The 14,861-nt window shown below is 37.5% G+C and overlaps 1 protein-coding gene across 2 annotated transcripts in view; it reads right to left on the bottom strand.

Moving 5' to 3' along the window:
- Window positions 1-579: 579 nt before the first annotated feature.
- fstl5 (follistatin-like 5) overlaps window positions 580-14,861 on the bottom strand; it is a 122,388-nt gene continuing 108,106 nt past the window's right edge. For both annotated transcript variants that reach the window (XM_084132523.1, XM_084132522.1), the window contains exons 13-16: window positions 13,699-13,848; window positions 11,061-11,168; window positions 10,518-10,642; window positions 580-2,889 (exon numbers count right to left, since the gene is read on the bottom strand). In XM_084132523.1, the coding sequence (XP_083988649.1) occupies window positions 2,187-2,889; window positions 10,518-10,642; window positions 11,061-11,168; window positions 13,699-13,848 (1,086 nt within the window). In that variant the 3' untranslated portion in view covers window positions 580-2,186. The remainder of the gene's footprint in view (window positions 2,890-10,517; window positions 10,643-11,060; window positions 11,169-13,698; window positions 13,849-14,861) is intronic.

Here is a 14,861-nt window from a genome sequence, read left to right as displayed (position 1 = left end):
GATAATTGCAGTGCCGCCTTGGTCTCGTTCATGCAGCAACTTGTGCATTCATTTGGTATTATGAGCGAGATTGAAAAAGAAGACTATTAACATAATGGATCAGAGTCAGAGAGGAGGGAAGGAATACAGAAAGAAATAAAGAAAGTCAGTGGTGGAAGGAGGGAGTGGAAAGGAGGACAGTAAAATAAACTGAAATCTAAAGCTTTTCTGACAGTCATTGCCCCAGATTTATTTGTTCCCAAAGTCAAGTATGCAAGTCTTTTTACTGAATCCTGTCAAAAAATCAACTGAGTTCTTGTTACAAGGTGCTCATTATTTGTGTGGAATAGCACGCTTCGAGCTTCATAAAGTGAGTTTTAATAAATGAAGATTGACTGTGTAACGGAGCATGATGTATAATTGAATTGTAAATTATGACATTCTGCAAGATAAATAACATTTGCGCTTTGAATGAATCACTTTCATACTGAATCCATCAATTTGTCGATGCACTAATGCATAAATTAATGGAGATTGCGATTTTAATTCATTTTCCGGTCTATTCAACTCATATTGCCGAGACAAAATAATACTCAGAACTTTTTTTTTTCAAAGTTATAGGCTTTATTTAACTGCCAAAATGTCAAGCATGTTTCTACATAAATAACAACCACGAGAATCAACGTACATGGCTACATGGAGCTTAGGAAATCTCTGAATGTGACATCACAATGTAATTGGTCATTTGTGGAACAAAGACAGTGCAGTTCTTTTGTCTTAAAAAATAAGTGAGGGGAAACGAATCAACCTGAACCGTTTGAAGATGATTTCAGCTAGCTATAGTTTTGCATGTGAGCGTAGACCAACCTGCTATTTACAGAACACAAGTAAAATTAAAAGTCACTGAAAAACAAAACAGTCATAGTTACTCGGGGAATAAGGAAAATACAGTCAATAAAAAGCCATTTCATATACATTTTAACAAAATATACAAAATCTAAACTAAAACATGGAAACATAAATGTTACTAATTTGGGGGGGAAAGCTCAATTCATGCAGCCCATTGGCTGGCGTCAATGAAAATGCATAGACTGTCCATTGAGGAAACAATTCAACGTTGTGAGCACACGCTTGTGCTTCCTACTGACACTAAAAGATTCCTTTGTTAGTGCTCTTGTAGCATTGTGACTCTCAAACTCTTAAATAAATGTTTCCCAGCTATATAACCCTTGCAATGCATAAATTATGTCTAACATCACACCACACAACGCACCAGTTACTGAAAGCAGACTCTTATGGCAGTGGCTGTGACTGCTGAGTCAACTAAAACTTGATTCTTTATGTGCCCTTGAAACTCTACATCATCTCTTACTAAGATTATACAGGATCATACCCGTTCCTATGTATGTTATGTTTTCTATTGTATAACAGACTCATTCTCATTTGTTCACTGATCTAACCAGTGTTGATTTTCGTGTAGGTTTTAATTGGGGCTTCAACACAAAGACTTCACACAATTCTCGGTGTCATCATTCTTACACCCAAACTTTTCATGAAGATTTACAGTTGTCAAACACATCGTTACCGATATCTCAATATCCACAGTAGGTGACAGTTTCTCAGCATGATGCTGTTTTAATAAGCCAGATATGCCTCGGGGTCTGTGGGAGTTATAAACAGGTGAAATTTAAGTGTAGCTCTCGTTTTCACTCTGTGTGTGAGAAAGCCAAGGAGGGTTTAATCCACAGGCTCGGGGGGAATTATTATGTTAGCTTTCTTTTTTAGCGAGTATTCCCTCAAGGCACTGGAAAAACTGGGCCGAATGCGCTTTGTATATGTATTAAGTGATAGCGGGGAAATGAGGAAATATTATTCTTAAAAGATGGGTCTGTATCAGTTGAGTTGATCCATTTGATCAGTTGAACAATTCTCACCTTCAAACGAAGTGATTCCCGCTGATACCAATGCTAGTTAGACACCACCTAATATTTTTGGAGAAACTTCTTATTAGCTATTTGACTCGAAACCTGGCTAACTTATCAAAAACAAGCATTTCCCAAGTTCTCTTTTCCAATGCAGGGTTTTGAACAGTCAATTTAGTTTTTTGTTCCAAACTTTGAGACTTTTTTATTCTCAATAAATTAAACAGAGATCAAATTCAGTGCAACCTGTTTGTTTGTTTCCCTCTCAAGCCCCTTTAAGACAGCCTACGCCTCTCCCACCCACACCACAGTATTTCCCAGTGGAACATCAGTGATCTCACAGTTGAGTTTATCCAGCCGCCCATCCAGTATAAACAGGGAGCTTTGAGACGGGGTCATGAGATACTGTCCGAACAGCCCGCTGCCAGTCATGACCCTGTTCTGGCGGTTCCAAGGCCACTGCGCCGATGGCGTGGGCAGCTTTAGGCTCTTGATCATTTTGACGTTACCGGTGCTGAGCTCCACAAAAAGAGCATCTGTCTGCCGACCTGAGCTGCCGAACACGTTATACTGGTTATCCTCGGTGAACGAGGGCATGAAGGCCAGATCGGACAGGTGCAGGTTGGTGTGAATGTCAAAGGGTTGGCCGATCTCGCCCCGCACGGACACGGGCTGCAAGCGCATTAGCCCGTCACGGTCATCTACACTCACTAAATAGTGGCCATCAGGAGAGACATAAGGCGTGCCGCTCACATCCCCATTAGGACCGATGACATCGTCTGTTACGCTATCGATGATTAATTGTGGCCGTACCGCACCTGTTGAGTCCGGCCAACAGTTGACGAAGTAGTATCCGCCCAGGTGTGTGTAGGCGAGGGACTGTGGGATGCAATCGTACTGCTGCAGACTTATGTTTTTCACAGAGGAGGTGGTTTCCAAGTCGATCTTATGAAGAGATGGTTCATTCTTGTGGAGGATTATACCAAACCTATTAACGAGAGAACATGTATTAGACGATATCAGAAAACATGGTTTCTGTCATGCAAAACATTATCTATATGTGACCCTGGATCACAAAACCAGTCACAAGTCGCACGGGTATATCTGTGGCAATAGCCAACAATACATTGTATGGGTCAAAATAATCGATTTTTCTTTTTTGCCGAAAATCATTAGAATATTAAGTAAAGATCATGTTCCATGAAGATATTTTGTAAATGTCCTGCCGTAAATATATATCAAAAAAAAAATTGCAGGATTTTTTTGCAGTATCTCGGCCAAATATTGCCCTATCCTAACAAACCATAGGTCAATGGAAAGCTTATTTATTCAGCTTTCAGGTGATGTATATATCTCAATGTCCAAAAATTTACCCTTGTGACTGGTTTTGTGGTCCAGGGTCACATATATGCATTTAGTTGAGGTCTATTTCATTATATTTAATATAGTAACTTTCATTTTATGGACCATCATTTTCCACAATTTACCTCAAAGTCTTTACAATTCAATCAAACATCAATAAATAATAATATAATTCAATTTCAATGTCAATAATTGTTTTATTTATTCTATAATATATTATTTAAATTATAAATTATTATGTATACAAAATATTTGTCTGAATTCAATGTGGCGGACACAGCGTGGTGCTCTATGACAAAATTAAAACCTGTTTTAATAGTACAGTATTTTCGAATCAGCTGGGGGACAAAATTCTACCTGAATAAATAGGTATAATTAGTCAAAATTAAAGACGAAATCAGTTTTGTTTTGTTGTAAAATATTTCATGTAATATGTTGTCATGTCTTAAATTTCTTTGCAAATTGCAAATCAGTAAATTCCTCTTCCAGCCATTCCAATTCAACACTCTCAAGGTCAGTTCAACTCATGATTTGAAAGGAAGCTAATCCAAAAATGTTGACTTTTGCCAACCCTGAAGCTCTGTAATTGTTAAGGGTCTATATCGATAAATAAAAGATCCAATCCCAAGTTAAAGTGTGCCTGGAACTGGATCTAACTCCATTGCTCACTTGAGTAATGTTACCCTGAGGGCACTGGGCTTGCAATTAATGAAGTGCAAGTTGCTTTGGATAAGAAGAAGCTGCCACACCGAAAGTAACAAACAAAGCTTCTGAGTGAATAAAGCCAGAGTGCAGGTTCAAGTCTAATGAGGAAGATCCAAAAGCTTTAGGGGAGAAAAAAGAATTCAATATCACATCTCTATTCATCAGTCTATGCTAAATATCCTCTGCCAGATGCCTGGGTTTCATAATTTATTTCAATTAAAAAATTAATCAGCCACACTTTGTCTTATCCATTGAGAAATCCAAAGAGCCCGATAATTGGCTATATAAAAATCTCAGAAGAACAAAGAACAAATGAAGTTGGTGAGTGAAATGAAGGATCTGACAAAGCTCAATTAAATCTGCATGCTCTCCAATCAGTTCTAGTGCAGACTTCAAACCCTGACATCCATCTTCTTTTACGCACTTGAGAATGTAAGTCTGGCCAAAAGGCCACGTCTACCACGGACTGACGGGACAGATTATCACTGCTCGTGATGAGCTCTATCAATTGGCAGCCGGTGTCTGTTCATTAGTCACAGGCCAGGCTGTGACGATATGCTCTGGGCTTAATTTCTAAATTATGAAGTCCAGGAAGAAGGCCTGGCGACGGATCCGGCAACTGGGGGGGGTGAGATCACGGAACATGAATGCAAAAGTGTGCGTTTTAATACCCAGTCAACTCTCCAAGGGTACAGTAAATAAGATTATTTTGCTAGCAAGAAAAATGCCCTCCTGATGAGCTATTTGTGCCTCCATTTATGTTAATATATATTTAATATTTTAATTTTTGACAGGCTAGAATAAAGGTTTTCTGTTTTTACCTTTTCAGTGTGTTACATTTTGATGAATTGCACTTTGGGGGGGAGATGTGTTTCCAAAACACATCTACTGTATGTGTCAAAATTTTGCATGCACATTTATGACCCTTAATGAGAAAAAAGTCACAAAATTTAAAGAAGAAATAAATTGTTTAACCAGTGTTCCAAGCTGTGACCTAATTTACATGCGATTTTCCGAACTTGCACAAAGTTTCTTTTGCTTCACGCACATAAGGGTGAATGTACAGTACATTTCACTCCAAGGAAAACAGAAAACACCAGCATGAAAAGTACATTCAAACTCATTTTGTGCACGACATATGCACTGTATTGCACTGTTGTCGAACTTGGCTGTGATGTAATGGGGGTTGGTAAAATGCTTGTAGAATCAACATTCAGCTTTGTTAAAACAGATGTATGTTTGATGCGACCCACGGGGAAACCTAAATCACTCAATGATGATTACAAACAGGTTTTCTAGTGCTATATATATACAAACATTTCTACAGGGGCATGTGATGATGTATCCCTTAGTACACCAGAAGAGTATCTGTATAGTGTCAAATACATCTTTTTGAGTTGGCGCATACAGCTCTGTCTCAGGGATATATCTGCAGCCACAAGAATAAAGCTGTTTTCATTACTCTATAAAGTTAGCCTCTACCCATGCAGTCAATATACAGGACAGCTTTGTAATATGATAATAAAAAACGCAAAAAACACAATTTGTGGCATTGTGTATACTTTGTGATTTCCATGGGTTTGTTTATGCACTGTAAGGCAATTTTAGAAGCACTTTCCTGTCGTAAATCAATTCTGTTCTCCACATGCACCTTGGGCATCCCTAACAACCTTTCTTATGAACAAACAAAACACACTCACTTATTTTATTCTATTTACTCTATTTACTCACTCATCGTGACACATGCATTTATACAAATGCATTCAATATTAATTTGACAAAACCCTTTAGACGTGTAAAATATGTAACTAGCATTAGCAAAGGGCTTACTGAATAATTAAAAGGAAAGAAAATAAACAAATAAAGTTATGTATTTTTTTTTAACTGTTGAAGCGTAAACATATTTGCCCACAGGCTGGTTGCAGATAAAAGCATGACAGAAAGTCAATGAATGCTGTGAATGGGATTCCTGTAGGCTGTTATTTTCCCAGTGTGAAGGTGTGTATATGCTGAAATAATTTGACAACCTGACTAAAATGTCACATGCAGTCTCTCCCTTGTACAAATCCCTCCTCAACAGTTCACTGCCACAGGTGATGTCAAAGCATATGAGGCATTTCAAATGAGAAACGAATGAAGTAATTATTGGATCACGGATCACCAAACATTCCTCCTTACATCAGTGTTTTGTACAAATGACATCGACGCTGTTTACCAGCCACGGATCTCATTATGTCAGCATATTTTCAAAAATCAATATCCTCCTGAGGATAATGTGAGTAAATTCATATAAATTTACAAGGAACATTGAGCTCTCGGGTTGATCTATTTATTATTCATGGGTATTCATGCGTACAGTGTGGTTCTAGCATGCGTTTAGGTTTAGATAAACACTGACATAAAATCAACATGCAAACCACTTCTTAAACATAAACCTTTTTGCATGTGTGACTTTAAGGACGTACACATGTTTATGAATCATTTGAGATTAATAGAATTCTTGAAATAGGTTGTATAATATACAAATATATATATATATATATATATATATATATATATATATATACACTCACCTAAAGGATTATTAGGAACACCATACTAATACTGTGTTTGACCCCCTTTCGCCTTCAGAACTGCCTTAATTCTATGTGGCATTGATTCAACAAGGTGCTGAAAGCATTCTTTAGAAATGTTGGCCCATATTGATAGGATAGCATCTTGCAGTTGATGGAGATTTGTGGGATGCACATCCAGGGCACGAAGCTCCCGTTCCACCACATCCCAAAGATGCTCTATTGGGTTGAGATCTGGTGACTGTGGGGGCCATTTTAGTACAGTGAACTCATTGTCATGTTCAAGAAACCAATTTGAAATGATTCGAGCTTTGTGACATGGTGCATTATCCTGCTGGAAGTAGCCATCAGAGGATGGGTACATGGTGGTCATAAAGGGATGGACATGGTCAGAAACAATGCTCAGGTAGGCCGTGGCATTTAAACGATGCCCAATTGGCACTAAGGGGCCTAAAGTGTGCCAAGAAAACATCCCCCACACCATTACACCACCACCACCAGCCTGCACAGTGGCATGGCATGATGGATCCATGTTCTCATTCTGTTTACGCCAAATTCTGACTCTACCATCTGAATGTCTCAACAGAAATCGAGACTCATCAGACCAGGCAACATTTTTCCAGTCTTCAACTGTCCAATTTTGGTGAGCTCGTGCAAATTGTAGCCTCTTTTTCCTATTTGTAGTGGAGATGAGTGGTACCCGGTGGGGTCTTCTGCTGTTGTAGCCCATCCGCCTCAAGGTTGTGCGTGTTGTGGCTTCACAAATGCTTTGCTGCATACCTCGGTTGTAACGAGTGGTTATTTCAGTGAAAGTTGCTCTTCTATCAGCTTGAATCAGTCGGCCCATTCTCCTCTGACCTCTAGCATCAACAAGGCATTTTCGCCCACAGGACTGCCGCATACTGGATGTTTTTCCCTTTTCACACCATTCTTTGTAAACCCTAGAAATGGTTGTGCGTGAAACTAGGAGTGAAATTAGATAATTGCATTAATGAGAAATTGAACAGGTGTTCCTAATAATCCTTTAGGTAAGTGTATATTCAAGGAATCATGAGGGGGAAAAAAACTTTCCACAAAAATATTGAGCAGCACAACTTTTTTCAACATTTTGAATACCAATCATGTGACACTGAAGACTGGAGTAATGATGCTGAAAATTCTGCTTTGCCATAACAGGAATCAATTATATTTTAAAATATATTAAAATAGTTATTACAAATATCATAAGATTACCTTTTTACTGTATTTTTGATCAAATTAATGCAGCCTTGGTAATATATTTACTTAATTTGACAGTTTAACTGTGTTCAATGTGATTTCTGAAGATTGGTTGATGCCATTGTGACAACACACAAATCAGTACATGAATTAAACACATCAAACATGGTGTTTCTCATATTTCATACTCTGTCAAGCTTTGATTCAAATTAAAGAGTACTAATTAATTAACTAAGTGCTTATCAGTAAAGAAACACCATAAAAAAGATCTTTCTCCGACATTTACTGAATAACTGTGGGTCTGGAATTCATTATTGAGCTTAAGATGCTGTAAAACCAAATTCAGAGGATTTGTAGCTCTCAAAAGTTGTGCGTAAAAGGGATTTAGATGTTTCAAATGCTGTCAATAATTGTGTACACTCTACATACAAATACCTATGAGATCACCATGTCTGGTCTTGATCTGTGAGTCTGTTCTCTTACATAATCATCCTCTCAATCTTTATCTTATTCCCTTTAGATCAATGATGTAATTCGTCAAACAGGTTACATAACAGCATTTCCAAAGAAACACAACTTCACTATTCAAAAGCTAATGTCATGTGCTAAATCCAAATTTTTGCCATGCAGGCGAAGATCAGAGGGCGACAGTTCTTTACACTGGAGTTAACCTCTATCTCAGTATAGAGCGCTGATGTTGCACTCCGTTGACTCGGAGCACTGAAACACATTACTCCATCAGAGAGCAGACAGCACTGCTAAATGTCACCAGTCTATTGGGGCAAAGCACCAAAAAAGTGTACATACCCTCAGCTGACCGTCCTGCAGTTTATTCAAGAAAAACGAGACTGACACACACTGAATTCCTGTGACAGGAACTGAATTGTAGTGGGGATGTATCTACTAGCATTACTAGTATTACTGCTAGTAAATATTAGGGTGAAATCAAACCGCTGGATTCAGTGACTCCTCTATGAGGAGAGAGTGTGTATTTTGTGCGTGTGTGTGGTATGTGTGTAAGCCGTATTATCTCAGACACCGAAAGGATTGAAAATTAAACTGGTCTTTGTGCATTACGCCGTATCCTCTGGATGAACTCTCTTTTGTGGGACTAAGATCATGTCTTTTAACAAAAGCTGGTCTATAGCTGTTGTGATGAACTACAGTACATGTTCATTCCCCAACACCTTCATACAGCAGAAAACACTAAACTAAGAGATACAGACAATTGCAGTGACAAAACAACATTTGAAAGTACTCTGCATAGATGAGTAAACAAATTGTATTCTGACTGGTATGCTGATTTGGTGGATATCCTTATTAAAATGTGAATATGCTTTCATTTGATTAGATTGTAAAGAAACTGTCAATCAAATTTCCTCTTTGGGGGCCCATTAATAGTTCTTGTTTGATCGGGCCTTTAATCGATGGTATATGCCTTTGGTGAAGCCAGTTGTATTATTTCAGCATTTTTAAATAACCATGTTTAACAGTAGAATTCCAGGTGAAAAACCACATTACCGATGATTCTGCAGAGAAATCTCTACCAATCAGAGAATCGCAGTAAGCAAATTGCGCCAACAGAGCTCTTTAGTACCCGCCAACTCCCATGAAGCACTGAAATGACGTTTCCCTATGCCCTCAAACTACTTTATATATACACAGTTCTGGGTATTAACTGGTTACATGTAATCAGATTCCAAACATTTAGTATATTTTATTGCATTTAAAATCTAAACCAGATCTCAAAACCAGATTACAGTTACTTTTTTATGGACTACCGATTACATATTATTCACACAAGGCAGTAAATTATTCATAATTTCTTTCTCTTTGTTTATATGAATATGGCACACAATAATCCCATTCAAATTTAAGTGATACCTGTAAATGAGTCAAACGTTAAAAGTAATCAAAAAGTATTCAGAATACATTCCATATTATATAACTGTATATATAAGCTGTTTCACAGTCAGTTACCTTCGCCTATTTGAATTGTTTTCAAATACTTTTCTCTGTCAAATCAAAGTTTGGAATGTTGTGATTCACTTTGTAACTGGTTGGTTTGCCTTATAGCTTATGCTGTACTTTTTTTTAAATCCCTATATAAAAAATGGGAAAAATACTTCTGAAAACAAAGCCACTGAAAAAAAGGGCTTGAACTGTTGCACTCTAAAGTGTTCTGATCACTTGCTGTGTATGTAGGTAGCAGACAGCAATGTTTCGGAACAGAGCGTACGATTTCTTCACGACCGTCACATTTGTAATTTTCATGGGAACATTTTACATTGTTTGACACTGTGTTCTCGTCAATAGCACTGACTTGCTCTCTTGACGAAGAGAACAAGTAAATCTATCTAGCGATTGGAATTGAGACATTTATTTTTATATATTAGCACGACATGATAGCCTAAGTAAACATCCATCTGCCAACAGAGGACAGTAAGAGGATCAGGGCATGCTTGGTAATCTTCAATTCAGATTTTAATCAATTCAAATGAGATTTCCATATCCACACAACATCTCCTGTTCTGTTTATTCAGGGTTTAAACCCTCGACTACCTCTAAATGTACTTCCCCAAGTGAGTGACTATGAATGCACAAAATGGTTTATTAAGATCTAAATGTCAGTCCCTGAATGCAATTTACACACTATCCAGAGCTAGAGCTGTTTTCTCAGGAGTTATAATCACAGTCAGTACGTGTTCATACATTGCTCATATAGGCTATACATGGTGGACGACTCGCTCTCTTTTACCTGATGTGATTGATGGTGAGGCTGATGGGAGGAATGAAGAAATCCTCCACCCTGTCGAAGCGATGGCCAACTGGTTTGGTGTGAATGGTGTGATGGGACATGCTCTCACTGGCCTGGCCGATCACCTGAAGCATAGAAGAGTCACACATTCAACAGGAACATGAGTTTTGCAATTTCATTAGGGCCTTCATGCGCACTAACACACACCAGAATTCCCCTTGTCTTGAGGAGCTCAATGTATTCTGTCTGTGATTAACCAAAGCTATGGATTATGGGGGACAGACTGTGCCAATTATGCGATATGGAACCCCACTGAGACTCCTTGCTGTGCTGGTTCAACATTACATCACTTGGGAATGCTCCAAAAATGTCAACTAAAATCATCAAAACATACCAAGCAGGGCCGAATCATATACTTGAATAATCAGATGAGATAAAATGTTAGGCAGAATGTCCCAGTTCTCTTGTTTGAGAGCAGCTTTCAAAATCAGCCATCAAGTGGTGATTAACACTCAAAGATGATCCTAGAGTGATTTGCCTTACCTGGAGGGTTGGAAAGTTTTTCTCCAGATCTCCCCAGCTCAAGATCCACACCTGGTCATGAGACTTGTCATAGTGAAGCTTCACTGGAACCCGGTCTGTGCTTACAGTCTGTTGACAACAACAGATCAACTATTTCCATTTGCTCAGCAAAATCAGATACTGTAAAACGTTGGGTTGGGCAATTCATAGGATGAAATCTGAACTGAATTATCCACACAGGATGTTAAACTGGGATGACAGGAAGAGAAATTTACTAAATGCAATTCAAATAAATTAAACACAGTCACACAACAGAGGAATTTCATTAGTCCAACACAACAACAAAATAAGCAAAAACAGATGAGTTGTTCTGTTTAAGGTTTTTCTCTTGTAAATTGGCTTCATGATCCATTAAAAAATAAAAATAAAATAAAATTATATAATTTAATTATATATAATTTAATAAATTAACTACCGGTCAAAAGTTTAGGGTCAGCAAGATTTATTTATTTATTTATTTTTAAGAAATTAATACTTTTATTCAACAAGGATGCATTAAATTGATCAAAAGTGACAGTAAAGACTTTTACACCGCTACAAAAATATATTTATTTCTAAATAAATGCTGTTCTTTTGAACTTTCTATCCATCAAAGAATCCTTAAAAAAATCATGTTTTCCACAAAAAATATTTACGTCAATATTTTACTGTATTTTTTATAAAATAAATGTAGCATTGGTGAGCATAAGAAACTTATTTTTATTGATAAATACACATTTATTAATTCAATATAATTTAATGTACATTTTCTTACTCAATTCACTTCTAAATGGCACACAATCCAATTCAAAATGAGCTAAACAGTATTCATCGGAGTGAAATTTTATAATTATCTCATGCTAGGCACAACTAAGACAGACACTTCAGCATTTTTGCCCCTGGTCATCAGAGTTTCTTTGAAAAATTGATCAATTTTCCACATTGTTTGCTTCTAAAGAGTCCCTGTGAGAATTCAATAAAATCACTGGAACTCATTATATTAATTCAAGAGGCTGATTCACACCATGTGCTAAAAGCTCAATGCTTTTTGACATTCTACAAAAGTCACAATAAAAGTTTACAAGTCCACCAAAGCAACAATCCATGACAGAGAGAACGTGTGTCGCTTCCGAAAGCACAGCTGTACGTTTTTGTTTTTGCACATGTAGAGTTTGGTTATGGGTGTGCATTTTAAACAGAGTGCTGACAGTAACAATAGCTCAGCCAGTTTGCAATTATAGCTTTGCATCCATATCCATTCTCTGTCACCTGGCTGGAAATATTCCACTGGGAAACAAATGATTCATTTTGTGCAGTGATATCCTTACTGTGCAATTTTCACACCTCATTGTGCTTACATGGATGCACGCGAATATGAAAAAAAAAAAAAAAAAAAGTAAATTTGCACATTGAGCATCGCAAAAATGATTATACACTCTCTTTTACTCTCAGTGGGCCGGAGGTTTTTTTTTTTCCTCAAAATGTCTCCAACTTCAGATGAGTGTTTTGTATTCATCTGGTGCAGCATTCCCTGTTAAGTTCTCCACAATGTGAGCATGTGCACAGCTTGTTTCGACAACACACGGCATTAACAGAAACCAAGAGTGAACCAGTGTTCGTGTTTAGCTATGATGAAGGAGGCTGATTGTTGTCTTCAGCGTCAATCTCCATGTGTGCAATTATCTGTGGGAGCAGATGTGCACATTGAATTTTTATCCCAGCACATCCCTCCTCTTCTTCCGAAGATTAGATTGAATAATAGAAACTCTTCAGCACATAAAAACGAGTTCTCGACGCCATCCTTAGCAGTCACAAAAAGCTGTAACTTTTGAAATTTTCAGCATTTTCGTTGATAAATAGTGAATGCTCTGAATTAAATGTGATTTTTAGACAAATATTGGATTCTTCTCTCTGCTTTTCAGTTTCTAAAAGATCAGGTGGCTATTTAGCACTTGCTAATCTGCATGGGGTAATGAAAACCAAACTCTCAGATGACTGAATCATGAGTGCCAGTGCATCATGAGGCATCATGGGATACCTAAGTGAGGCCTGGCATGGAGAGAATTGCTGGCACTTATCCTGGCATTCAATCTAAACAAAACCACTTTTCAGCCAGGCACATGAGCCATTCACTGCAACTCACGTCTAGATCATAGATCAAATTGTAAAAAAAGTATCTACTTTTCAACAATTGAATTAATAATTCACAAAAAAATAAAAAAATCCGTAATCATATACTCAGTTACTTCATTAATTTTTTTAATATAATGTTTATATGTTGGTTCACATGATATCACAGCAAAAGCAAATCACAACCATCTAATCAATTGCCAATGGACAAAATCAAGTTACATTTTTTCTTGTTCGAGAAGCCGCTTCACTCTGATATACATCACAATATGGAAGAAAAGAATATTGCAATTTCCCCATCGTGCCGACTTTAAAATATGCCAACTAGAAGTGTAGAAGTGTATTTAAAAAATTGTGGATTTGAGGATTATGAATTATGCAGTACACATGCCACATAACAGACATTAAATTGCAACATTTTTCAAATTTGATCATCTGTCTACGGTATGTTCACAAGAATAATGTTTTGGTTACTGATTAACTGGCTTACCTGAACGGCCTTCTGGGATTGGATGTCTACAATGAGCAGCCTATTCAGCAACGGCTGTGTGGCGTAAATGAACTTGTCCTTCACATTGACGGCTGATGTCCACATACATTTCTGATCCTTCTCTCCCTCCACTTGTGGACAGACCTCCTCCTTCAGAAAAAAAAAAAAGAAAAAAAAAAGGGTAACCAAACACAGAAATATTATGGAGATATTATCAATGCATCTAAAAATGTCTCATTTCTGAGTTGAAGGCCTCTTTTCTATAGAACACTGCTGGCCTCAACAATGCTATTAAACTTTTCAATGAAGCCACATAAATGAATTAGTTAAACTGTGAAAGAAAACAGTATAAGAAGCTGTGACGTCTGCCTCAGAGGAAGAGACTGATAGTGGGCAGAAGTGTCATCATGAAGGCAAGCTCGGTCTAAATGTGAGTGTCTCAGACTTGAGGCTGAATGTGCTGTGGTTAAAGAGCTGAGAGCTGGCTTGATGGATGACCACAGAGGTTGTGCAGAAGTGGGCATCTCCTGTGGTGATGCGGTTGACTGGGCTACTCAAGGGCTGCCAACGACAATCAAGACGGAGACTCAGACGGATGTGACTGGGTTCGTCAGGTCTAGCGACACTCTTGCATGACTCAAATACAGTTTTAGTTGGTGCAACAGCCACCGGCTTTTAAGGTTATTTTTAATGCTTGTAAATTACAAAGCGCACTCATGAGATCACAAAGAATGTTGCTTTTTTTGCCTTGGTTTCTTATGCCCTAGTTTGTTTTAGTTACCAATTACGCTCATATGTTGCTAGTTTAGTTCCTGGTTTTGTCCTCCGTATAATACCACATTTAGTTGGGGGTTATTGTTATTGCTTATGTATAGATTAGTTTGTATTGCTCCAATGTTTCTTCTGTGCTCCTGAGTGTTTTTGTTTTATTAATTTAATAAACACTGCTGTAGATTGATCCACACATGCTCTCTCACTCTGAAACAATGTTTAAAAGAACGGTTTTCTATGTGAACATATTTTAAAATGAATAAAATGTATTCCTGTGATGGCAAAGCTGATTTTTCAGCATCATGACTCCAGTCTTCAGTGATGCTTCAGAAATAATTCTAATATACTGATTTGGTGCTCAAGAAATATTTCCTATATATATCAATAACCAG

The sequence above is a fragment of the Abramis brama genome, assembly GCF_963993115.1.
Source record: "Abramis brama genome assembly, chromosome: 13".
In the NCBI taxonomy this organism is placed as follows: Eukaryota; Metazoa; Chordata; class Actinopteri; order Cypriniformes; family Leuciscidae; genus Abramis; species Abramis brama.
This window is presented reverse-complemented; position numbering and strand designations above follow the sequence as displayed.